Here is an 11,895-nt window from a genome sequence, read left to right as displayed (position 1 = left end):
CTGACCCTACAGGTAGGGTGGATACTCGTATATGCCTCAACCAACAGCAGTCTCAGTGATTCCTTGGATTTCCTGGGGCGTGTGAGTGTGTGTGTGTGTATGCATGTGTGTGACAGCATGCATTCCTGTGCATGTATGCGCAGATGTGGACCTGTAGGGTCAGCTCTCTGCCTTCACCCAGCCACACCTACCTCATTCATTCCTGACACACGTGATTGTCAGAAAACACTGACAGCAATGTGAAGTCCTAAGATGAGCAAGTTCAGAATATCTAATGTATCGTATCCATGGGGATGGGTGTGCTGATGAATTTGATTGTGACTATCACTGCATAATGTATGCGTATAACAAATTATCACATTTTACGCCTTGAATATGTACAATCCTGGTCAATTAAATTTTAAAAAGAAAATGCCGACACCTCTTTTGTAGGTCGTGTTTCCCTCACTCAGCTTTGAACAACTGTGAAGGCAGAGAGTGGGTCTGAGAGACCTATGCACCCAGGACCTGGCCTGGGGCTGCCAGATGCGAGGCCTTCAAAATTATTTATTGGTGCACGGAGTAAGGCGTAACCCAGAGAACTGGGCTTGGCTCTCAGCTATGTGTGTATAGCGCAGTCTCAAAGCTAGCTCTTGACTTCTAGAAAGGTCTTTAGGGTCTGCAGGGCAGATAATTACAGCAAAGTCTCTGAGGTCACTGGAGGTTCACAGCAGACACCTGGGACAAGCTTGGAGGTGGCATCACTCCTCAGGAAATCCACTGATTGGCTGTAGCTGGGCCTCTAGAACAGGCGGGTGACTTTAGCTGGGTCTCTGGAAACAGTCAGGTGAATAAAGCTGGGTCTCTAGAAACAGCCAGGGAACTGTAGCTGGGTCTCTGGAAATAACTGAGAAACAGTCTGTCCAAGGAACTGCTCAATTGTAGAAAGGACCACCTGGCTAAGGAACCTTCTGGATGCTGGTTAGAAATCTCCAGTCTCCAGCTCTTGTCTCCAGGACAGCTGCCTGGCTGGCTTTCCAGACGAGGATGAGCCCAAGGGGAAGCCTTCCACATGGCTGCTTCAGGCTTTTCCTAGAGTGACTTTCTATCCGCAGGTACGGAGGCCAGGTGGGCCTGGGGTCAGTGTCTGGCAATGGCTGCATAGATGCTGCACTCAGCCGTGGGCTCTGTGGACTGTGGGGACACAGCCTGGGCTGTCCTCCGTGTGAGGGCCCAGTGGTCCAGCTGAGCATACGTCACCTCCTGCGAACTCCCTGCAGCCGGGGCCTGGGAGAGAGAGACCCAAGGTGAGGGAGTGCCCGGTGGAGGGTGAGGTGAGGGGCTGTGGGGATGGAGGGCTGTGGCGGCCATCTCCAGGGGCCCTGAGGACCCTCTCCTGAAACTGCATCCGCGTGAAGAGCCCTCCCACAGGGTATTGGGGTTGGTTTACGTGACAGTGAACAAGGCAGAAGGGAAGACTCCTGACTTCCAAGCCGAGCCAAAAGACTTCGTGCTTCTGTCCCCTCCCCGCCACCCGTCCTTGGATCCCTCCCTCTGGGGGAAGCCGGCGGTGTGGAGAGGCCCCTGTGAGAGGAACAGCGGTTTCCTGCCCACAGCCGGCGGAGTGAGCGTCTTGGACGTGGATCCTCCAGCCCACGGGAGCCTTCAGATGCACACGGCCCTGGGTGACCTCTCGACGGTGACCTCTCGACAGCGACCTCTTGACGGCGACCTCTTGACAGCGACCTCAGGACAGGCCGTGAGCTGGAACCGCCTAGCTGAGCCACTCCTGAATTCCCAACCCTAGGAACTGAGATTTTTTTTTTAAGCTGCTAAATTTGGGGTACTTTAATAACCAGTAGGAAGGCTCACCAAGGTGTCCGTCTCTCTGTCCTTCTCAGGACGTCCATTGACTGTGGCCTCGTCTTGGGGAGAAAATACATGGTCAGTTTTCTGGGGAGGATGTCACAAGGCAAATCTGCCTGAGACCCCCCAGCTTCCGATGACATCCTGCACCCAATCTATAATACAACGTTCTAGAATGTTCCCAAAGATTCTTCCCACCGCCCCCCACATTGCAACTGGATTGGCACCAAGTTCCCACTTCCCCATCCCAGGCCTGTCCCTCCTTCTCCCCCTTTACCTGCTGTCCTCTCTAGCACATCAACAGTCAGGTCGGGCCTGAGAGGAAAAATAAAAGTGAACCTCAGGGGCAGCCTGGCGGCCAAGGACTGGGTGATGGTCCAGGAGTCATTCCCAGGGGCCTCACCTCTGCTGTGGCTTCTGCTCCTCGTCCTTGCTTCTGGGGGGCCCTGAGGACAGTTGGGGTGTGAATTAAGGAGACCTTCTTCCTAGCATCTCCTGACAGCTTCCCAGGTCACGCCACCCTGCCCCGAGACCTACCCTGCTTTATCTGATTCTGGCGATGGAGGAAGAAGAGGGCCAGGAGGAGGAGACAGAAGAGGAAGACCACTGAGACCCCGATGAGAATATAAAGATGCTCAGCTTTCAGGCCTTGGGAAACAGGTGCATCTAAGAAAGACAGAAACAGATTTTCAGCAGTGTGCATTTATTGAGCACCTACTGTATACCACACACGTCGCGTGCGTGTCATAGACTTACTAATATATAAAATCTCTCAGGTAAACAATAGTCCTGCAGCACAGGGATCGTTATCCCCTTCTTCCACCACGGGGGTCCTGAGTGCTGGGGTCCTCTGCACAGGGACACAGCCGGGGCCACTGGCAGAAGCTGGCTGCACTGTCTGCATCTCGAGGGCTCAGTGACCCCACGTGCCTGATGCCATCCCTACTGGACGGTGCAGATACAGCACGTTTCCTGGGCATGAAGCTGTGGTAGACATCGCTGCTCTCTGCCCTCTGCGGATCTAGGCAGAGACCAACCACCCGCAAGAAGAGGAAGGGAGACCTTCCCTCCCTGACCTCCTTCTGGGTTCCCAACAGAGGGCAAGAATCCCCATGTCTGATTTTATCTGCCCTCGAGGCAACCCTCTGACGGGGATGTAACCCGCCCTCCTGTGGGAAGAATCCAAGTCCCGATGTGCTCCTGTTTCCTGAAGCCCTGCAGCTAGCGGGCGAGTGTGTGCGGCACCGCCCAGGCTCCCTGCGCAGCGCATTGCACGTCCGCCCGTCATCTCCTCCAACATTCACCCTCCTCTGCACAGTGCACGCCACTACCCAATTCCCAGGTGGCTAAATGGGGTCCTGTGGGGCTCCCCCAAACCCAGGGTCCAAGCCAAGCGTCCCTTTTCCAGGAACAGCGTCCCTCCCCTCCCCCACTGCCGAGGCAGCATCTTCAATATCCTTCAAGAAAGGCAGACATTCTGTCTTGGAGTGTCCTTCCCTCATGCCACAGTCCAAGGTCCAGGACACCACCCGTTATTCTACACCATGACTTCCTGGGCTTGGTCTTCATAACATTTGCCACCATTTAAAATTACATATGTATTATATATGTGCAATATTAAAATTTTTATATTATTTATAGTTATATGTATATCATGTATTATGCAAATGTATAATATGTAACAAATATATATTTTAATTATGTAATCTTGACATATACATTAATTTAATGTATATGTTAATTGTATATGATTTATAACTATATGTTACATATATTCACTATAATAATGTATAATTTATATTAGATATAAACCTATAATTAAATATAAAATATTTTTTCTATTATAGTTATACATAATGTAAACATAATAGATAATATATTTACATTAATACCTATATTTATTTATTAACTATAACACTTGAAATTTATTATACTATATATTGTAAATATAATATCTTTCATATAATATATAATATACATTATAGTCATATGTAGTTATACACTAACATATTTTATTATATAATTATCTTCCTTATATACGTAATATATGATGTAAACATATTTAATATAATTTAAATTATAGATCTGAAATCTACATTGCAAATCATATGTTTTTATCTGTATATGCATGTATTGGAATCAGTGCATTTCTATTGCTTATTCGAATTATTTCTCCCCATTGAAGTTCACAAGACGGAAGGCCATTTCTCCTCATTCATGGTGCATCAAACCCAGAGACTTCAGTGCCCGGCACAGTCCCTGTGAGGACAAAATACTTCCTCCGTATTAATGGGAGCATCCCTCCTTTCGGGTTTTCTAATCAGCACTGATGGCAGCACCCTGTGTACCTGAACTCAAGTCTGCCATAAACGATTCTACCAGGACAGCTCTTTTATTGCCTCTGTTTCACACGAGGAATTTGGGACACAGGAGGTTTGGGTGAGTCACCGTCAGGCATAGAGCCAGGAAACGGCAGAACCACCGGGATTTGAACCATGAACCCAGCAATCTGGCTGCAGGAGGGTCTGTCCTCGCCACCTTTATATGTCACTGCATGAAGATGAGAGAGGAGAGAGGGAAGGAGAAGACGAGAGGGAGAGAAACAGAGGCAAGATATTCCCGCAGACGGAAGGCTGATAAAAACCAGACGCTGGACTTGAACCAGGTCTGCGGGACTCAGGGGCATGTCCCGCTGTGCCCCGGCAGCCCAGGAGCCTCTGAGGGGGTCCGGATGGAGCACGGCATCGCTCCTCCCACCTCCCCATGTGGCTTCAGCCCCTGCTCCCACCTGCCTGAGCTCACAGCCCGAGCCTCACAGGCAGTCACTGGGTCTAGGTCCAAGGGCGACTACTCTGGTGATGGAAACCCAGGTGGGGAAGGGTCCGCGGATGGCTTATGACCCCGTGTCCTCCCCTGGGAGGTTCTGGTCACAGATCACAGGGAGAGATGGACAACTTGAGACCCAGGGACTTGGGGCAGCTTCACTCCCATCACACAGAGTCCAGGGCAGAGCCAGATGCAGCTTCTCTCCCATCACACAGAGTCCAGGGCAGAGCCAGACGGAGGGGAGGCCTCATGGCTTCATCCTGCTCACCGTTCACAGCTGCGTCCCCTCCCTGTGGCGCCCTCCTCCTCTTAGGGGACCTCACTCCACTGTTCAGGCCTCCCCCGGACACCACAGAGCCAATAGGAGCATCCCCGTCCCTCTCCGCGTGTCCCAGGTTGGAAGGTGAGTTCTAAGTCCCTCCATCAGGTGCAGAGCGGGGTGAAAGGTGAGGCCACGCCCACAAGGGGGCAGCCTGGAGCTCGGTCAAGCCCGGAAGTCTGGGGTGGGGCTGCCCGGGTGGGTGGCCCCTGCCCCTTCATAGCCTTGTGCCTTTAAGCAAGAAACTTTAATTTATGTTTTGCATATTGGAGAGGAGGAGGAGTTAGAGGATCAGACTAGTGCCTCCCCCATTAAGTGGCGCCTGCATTAAGTGCTGTCCACAGTTCCTGGCATGGAACGAGGCTGCAATCACGGTACCACTGTTGCTATGGTCTCTATGAGCATTAGCAACCTCCCAGAGCTGAGCGGGTGACAGTCCCTTCCCGTGGCCTCCCTAGACCTTGACTCCAAGCCCAGGGCAGAGGGCTGGACCCAGAGCCGCATCCGCAGCACAGATCCCCCTGTAAGCCCCTTCAGCTGAGGACCCTGCTACCGACCAGCTGAGGAGCCGAGCTCTGTGTCGGGGGAGTCCGTATCTCCAGAGGTTTCTGTAAACAGCGGCAGGAGAAGGATTTAGAACCCCTCCCAACCAACCTGCCCTCCTCCACCCTGAGCCCCCATCCAAAGGCCGCATGGCCATCACGCAATCCCAGACAACCTCCCGAGACTCCTGAGAAAACTGGGCAGGGGACAGGAGGCACTGCTTGCCCCATTCTCCCTGGGGCTGGTCACTCCCTCTGCTCCTCCCACCACAAGCTCTTCTTGACCTCAGGGGACCGTTGAGGTCCTGGGGGGACATGAAGGTGGGCTGGAGCCTCTCCAGTGGACTTTGACTCCAGGACATCTCGGGCTGAGCACACACAGGGGTGCGTGTGGTCACAAACCAAAGGCTTTCCCAAAACACTGTCCCGCCCTGCTCAGGGACCAGGATGGCCCCTGTGTTCTGCCCAGTGGGAGACGAACCACACCAGGAGAAGCACATTACCTGGGGCAGATTCTGGCTCAGAGGAAAGGAGTAACAAGTGGGACCATCCATCCTGTGTGGAAAGACACTCATCCCCTTGTAGGGGGGTTGCCCCCTAATCTCTGGGAACCCCCTCCCCACCCAGCCAAGCAGAGGCAGCTCTGAGCCCACCGGATGCTGGAGTTCAGTGTCCAGGCCATCCGTGGCATCCAGAGGAGACCAGGGCTCCAGGGACCTAGGCAGGAGTGAGGCAGAGGGAACCTGTGTGCAGAGGGAGAGCGGGAGGGGAGGGCTTGGGGGTCAGGAGGAGGGCAAGGGTGGCCGCAGAGAGAGGACAGCAGCCGGGACAGGGTCCAGGGACCTGGGGACAAGCTCGAGGCTCAAGCTGAGACTGGGGCAGGGCCCAGGTGACGTCCTCACCTTTCACCTGCAGCTCCAGGATGTCACTGTGCTCAGACCATCTGGAGGACTTAAGATAGAGGCAGAAATAACGCCCAGCACTGTCTTCACTTACTGAGTCAACGTGGAATCCGGCCTCTGACTCAGATGGACCAAGTTGAAACACATTATAACTATCTTTATACTTGGCTCTATCCTCCCTCTCCAGGCGGAATGTCTGAACCCCAGCCGGGCCCCGGCACACGAAAGTCACATGGCTCCCCAGGGGGATCACAGTGCTTGGCTCAGCCGAGATGGAGGGTCTGGGCAGGGCCCCTAGGAGGGAAGCAGAGAAGGATCTCAGCGTCCACTGTAGGAAGTCACCATGCCACACATGTCATTTTAGCATCACACTTCAGGGTTTTTAGCAATTTTATAGTTATGCAGCCACGACCACAGCCCAACCTTAGAAAGTTCCCACGCCTCCTGCACCTTCTACGTGCGTGTGTTTCTCATCGCTGCAGAGTTCTTTTCCCAGTTGACAGTAAGGACCCTGAGACTCGCTCACAACTTGGGTCTTGCTCAGGGTCACGTGGGAAGTGCCGGAGCAGCCTGGGGTCTTTCATGTCTGCTGCAGAGCCCAGGACCACTTTCCAGAGGGACGGAGGGTGGGAGGGAGGCACAGGATGGGGATGACAGGGTCATTCGTGAAGGACAAGGGACAGGGAAGCGAGGGCTCTGGAGATGGCTCGTGCTGGGGCCTGAAGGGCACTGGCCGGTCCCCAGGTGGGACTGAGTGTGGCAGGAGGGTTGCCAGGCTCCTGTGAGGGTCCGATGGGGTGAGGGTGAAGCCCCCAGCCCTGATCTGCTCACAGCAGATGCCCAGCCCGTGACAGGTCTCCGCTGCTAATGCAGGTCTCTGTGGAGACACCACCTCTGGGTTTTCCTCTATAGTTTCTACTTTCTTCTCAGCCTAATTTGCATTTCCTTGTTATTAAAGCTCTTGAAAAACCCCATTTATCTCAACTGGGCTTGGGGTGGAGGAGGAAGGGCGGGTTTGAAGCCCTGAAACAGGAAGGTTGTGTCAAAATTAGCAAAATCCCTGAGCAGGGCAGAGAGCTGGCAGGGCTTCAATTCACTCATCGCGACTTCAATCATTCCTTATTATTGACAAATTAAAACTGCATATGTTTAAGGTGCACAACATGATATTTTGATATAGGTATACACTGTGGAATCGCTGAATCAAGCTAATTAATATAACCTCACTTTGCGTAGTTAATGGTTGTGGTGAGAACATTTAAAATCTGCCCTCTTAGCCATTTTCAAGCATACGATACATTGTGACTAACCCTAGTCATCATGTTGCACAATCCTGAACTTACTCTTCCTGTCTGGATGAAATTTTCTATCCTTGGCCGGGCGCGGTGGCTCAAGCCTGTAATCCCAGCACTTTGGGAGGCCGAGGCGGACGGATCACGAGGTCAGGAGATCGAGACCATCCTGGCTAACACAGTGAAACCCCGTCTCTACTAAAAATACAACAAATTAGCCGGGCGTGTTGGCGGGTGCCTGTAGTCCCAGCTACTCGGGAGGCTGAGGCAGGAGAATGGCGTGAACCCGGGAGGTGGAGCTTGCAGTGAGCCGAGATCGCGCCACTGCACTCCAGCCTGGGTGACACAGCAAGACTCCGTCTCAAAAAAAAAAAAAAAAAAGAAATTTTCTATCCTTTGACCAGCATTCCTCAAACCCACCCATTTGTTCATTTTTCTTTCTTTTAACCGTATCTCAGTTACTTATCAATCTATTTAAAGACGTTTCTCATGGGCTGCTAATTCCACAAATGTGAGAAACACACACAGGATGCCTGCCCTTTGGAGGTGGACATCCAGAAGGGAGGACAGAAATTGATCGAAGAATTGTCCAAATCTGCAGCTGTGAACTGACAGAGTCTTTCTCTGTCGCCCAGGCTGGAGTGCAGTGGCATGATCTCAGCTCACTGCAACCTCCGCCTCCCAGGTTCAAGCAATTCTCCTGCCTCAGCCTCCTGAGTAGCTGGGATTACAGGTGCGCACCACCATGCCCAGCTAATTTTTGTATTTTCAGTAGAGATGGGGTTTCCCCCATGTTGGCCAGGCTGGTCTCAAACTCCTGACCTCAAATGATCCGCCCCCCTCGGCCTCCCGAAATGCTGGGATTACAGACGTGAGCCACCGCGCCCAGCCTCATTGGTCATTTTTAAAATGAATTATTTTTTTCAAAATCAGCATGTGAGAAGGCCCACCATATTGAGCGGCATATGGAGTGTTTGAGAAAGTGAAAGAACGTGGAGGAATGTAGAGATGGGTGAGCCCAAGGTCACGGGGACAGGATGTGGCCGGGAAAATGCGCATGTCCAGACCAAAGAGAGGTGCACGGGTCTGATTCTATCTGAAGATAAACCGGAAGGGCTCTGAGAAAAAAAAAATAAAGATTTCATCTTACAATGAGATGTTAAATGAAAAATTTTGAATACAGTTTAAAAACTGTGGAAGGTACAATGGTCATGGTTGTCCTTTTGCAAATCGCCAGTCCCTGGGGTCAGGAAGGGAGCAGGCAGCAGTGGCATGGACAGGCTGAGGCCGGCCTCGGGGAGCCACGGAGGGGACAGGGGCCGTCACCTGGAGGTGACGCAGGAAAAGTCGATGAAGAGAGAGGGAAAGGTGAGAAAAATTTAGAGTGAAATCACCAGGACTGGGTGACATGATGCATCTAGGAGAGAAGAGGATGAGTGTTCAGAGTCTGCCCTTTGTGACTGTCATGTTCGCCGCCAAGAAGCTGCCGAGTGAAGTGTGGGCTTTTCTGGGGAAAAGAGCCGGGCTCAGCCTTGGTCGTGTTGGGTTTGAATTCTCATTGTGGAAATCGGTGTGTGGAGGTGACACCTGCACTCCCAGGGTGACCACAGCACTACTCACAGCCGCCAAGACCTGGAAATAACCTGAGTTATATAACCACCACCAAATGAATGGATGAGGAGAATGTGGTGTGTATATGCAATGGAATATTATTCAGCCCTAAAAAAGGACATTCTGTCATTCGCAACAACATGGATGAACCAGAGGACGTTAGGTAAGTGAAATAAGCCGGGCACAGAAAGACAATTACTGCATGATCTCACTTATCTGTGGAATCTAAAAAAAGTTGATCACACGGAAGTAGAGAGTAGAATGGTGGTTACTGGAGGCTGCAGGTGCGGGGCATGGGAGAGACACTGATCAAATGATACAAAGTTTCAACTAGCCAGGAGGAGTGAATTTTTCAGATCTATGGCACAGCAGAATGACAATAGTTCATAATAATTTATTGTATATTTCAAAATTGCTAAAAGGAGATTTAAAATATTCTCATCACAATAAAATAAGTATGTGATGGGGCTGATATGTTAATCAGCTTTATTTAATCTTTCCACAATGTGTACATACGTCATAATATCACACTGTACCCCGCAAACTACAATTATTTGTCAATTAAAAATAAAATTTTTGAAAATAAGAAAAGCAAAATATGACAGGTGGAGGATGCGAGAGAGAACTGGGTGAGGGTTATGCATTTTACATTTGGAGGAGTTTGCAATCTAGGGTATATTTAAAGGGATCCCTCCGGGCCCTCTAAGAATCGACATCACTCCCACCCAGAACTGCCCTTGGGGTGACAGAGGGGACTGGGAAGACGGGACGAAGATGTGACTCACCCTCCCGCGTGTGGATCGTCTGGGCCAGGCAGAGCACTGGAAGAGAAGGTCCAGTGAGAACAATGCCCACCACCCAGTCCCCTTACGGGGCTGCTAACGAAAGGGGGCTCGATGCAGCTGGGGGGCATTCAGCATTTCATAACGACCAAGCCAACCCTCCTCGACAGCACTAGCTCAGTGTAATCCTTCTTGCTGCAAAATGGTTTCAAGATAAATCCCAAAGTCTCCTCTTCCAAAAAGGCTCCTGCCCCCCAGTCCTTCTTGAAGCTGAATTCATCCCCACACTCAGGACCCTGTTTTTAGGACAAGGTCATCTCTGATCAGACTTAGGCCCGGGGAGAGCAGCAGGGCAGTCTTGGGGGGAGGAGGACACTTTCCCCCCCAGAATCTTCTGGACTAGAGTCAGGCTTGAGCAGGGAACTTTCCAGACCCCCTGACCCCCTTTCCAGCCTCCCCGCTGCCTCCAGGACTCACCTAGGCCCAGGAGGGCGGTGGGGTGGGGAGACATGGCCCCAGTCCCAGCAGTCCGGCCTGGCCTGGGGTGCACCAATGCAAGCAGAGAACTCTGCAGCAGACACAAGCGGACAGGATGTGCTGGCGAGGGGCCCCCTGCCTATGGGGCTTCCACAGCAACTGCCTCACACAAGAGGAAGAGCTTTTCTGTCCTGTTCTTTCCACCCTTCCCACTAGTGAGACGAGAGGGAGGGCCTTGGTTTCTGAAAAATGTCGCTTACCCTAAGTGTCGCTTAGAGTCAGATGACCCTAAACTAGTTACCCGATGTGTCAGCCTCTTTCTAAATCTATGAGACAAGGCAGAATAAAGGCCGGGCAACCAACTGACTTGGACGCCAGCCCAACTCCACACGTTAACGACCACTGCTCTTGGGCAAGATGTTACAAAACTGGAAGCTGACATTTCCTTTATTACAAATGGGAGCCATAGAAATCCTTCCCCAAGTTTTTAACATTGTGATCTTTGCTAAAATCCCAACAAGGTATTTAACACATTAAAAATATCCTATAACGCATATTTTTTTTTAAGGAGACAGTATTGGTGAGGATGTGGAGAAATTGGATCCCTTGCATACTTCAGTGGGAATTAAGAATTGGGCAATCACTGTAGAGAACAGTGGGGAGGTTCCTCAAAAAATTAAAAATAGAGCTACCATATGGTCCAGCGATCCCACTTCTGGGTCTGTATTTAAAAGCAACAGGCCAGGCACGGTGGCTCACAGCTGTAATCCCAGCACTTTGGGAGGCCAAGGCAGGCAGATCACAAGGTCAAGAGATGGAGACCGGCCAGGCACGGTGGCTCATGCCTGTAATCCCAGCACTTTGGGAGGCCGAGACGGGCGGGTCACGAGGTCAGGAGATAGAGACCATCCTGGCTAACACAGTGAAACCCCATCTCTACTAAAAATACAAAAAAATTAGCCGGGCATGGTGGCAGGCGCCTGTAGTCCCAACTACTCAGGAGGCTGAGGCAGAAGAATGGCGTGAACCCGGGAGGCAGAGCTTGCAGTGAGCCAAGATTGTGCCACTGCACTGTAGCCTGGGCGACAGAGCGAGACTCCGTCTCAAAAAAAAAAAAAAAAAAAAAAAAAAAAAAAAGAGATGGAGACCATCCTGGCCAACATGGTGAAACCCCGTCTCTGTTAAAAATACAAAAGTTAGCTGGGTGTGGTGGCACACACCTGTAGTCCCAGCTACTCGGGAGGCTGAGGCAAGAGAATCACTTGAACCTGGGAGACAGAGGTTGTAGTGAGCCAAGAT

At 51.4% G+C, this 11,895-nt stretch overlaps 1 protein-coding gene across 4 annotated transcripts; it reads right to left on the bottom strand.

Annotated features, from left to right (window-relative positions):
- Positions 1-422: 422 nt before the first annotated feature.
- On the bottom strand, positions 423-10,775 carry LAIR1 (leukocyte associated immunoglobulin like receptor 1). 4 transcript variants are annotated; one of them, XM_055239031.2, is made up of 9 exons: positions 10,597-10,775; positions 10,123-10,158; positions 6,435-6,728; positions 5,548-5,598; positions 2,383-2,511; positions 2,249-2,291; positions 2,123-2,160; positions 1,852-1,904; positions 423-1,266 (listed from the first exon to the last, which is right to left on the bottom strand). In XM_055239031.2, the coding sequence occupies exons 1-9, from the start codon at positions 10,628-10,630 to the stop codon at positions 1,120-1,122; spliced, it is 825 nt and encodes a 274-aa protein (XP_055095006.1). In that variant the 5' UTR covers positions 10,631-10,775; the 3' UTR covers positions 423-1,119. The 4 variants fall into 4 exon arrangements, with proteins under 4 accessions (XP_055095006.1, XP_063471529.1, XP_055095007.1 ...); XM_063615459.1 differs by lacking the exon at positions 5,548-5,598; XM_055239032.2 differs by lacking the exons at positions 423-1,266; positions 1,852-1,904; positions 2,123-2,160; positions 2,249-2,291; positions 2,383-2,511 and adding an exon at positions 3,809-4,104.
- Between the last annotated feature and the right edge of the window lie 1,120 nt (positions 10,776-11,895).

Source organism: Symphalangus syndactylus, chromosome 13 (genome assembly GCF_028878055.3).
Source record: "Symphalangus syndactylus isolate Jambi chromosome 13, NHGRI_mSymSyn1-v2.1_pri, whole genome shotgun sequence".
Classification (NCBI taxonomy): Eukaryota; Metazoa; Chordata; class Mammalia; order Primates; family Hylobatidae; genus Symphalangus; species Symphalangus syndactylus.
Note: the sequence above shows the minus strand (reverse complement) of the source record. Positions and strands in the feature narration are given on the sequence as shown.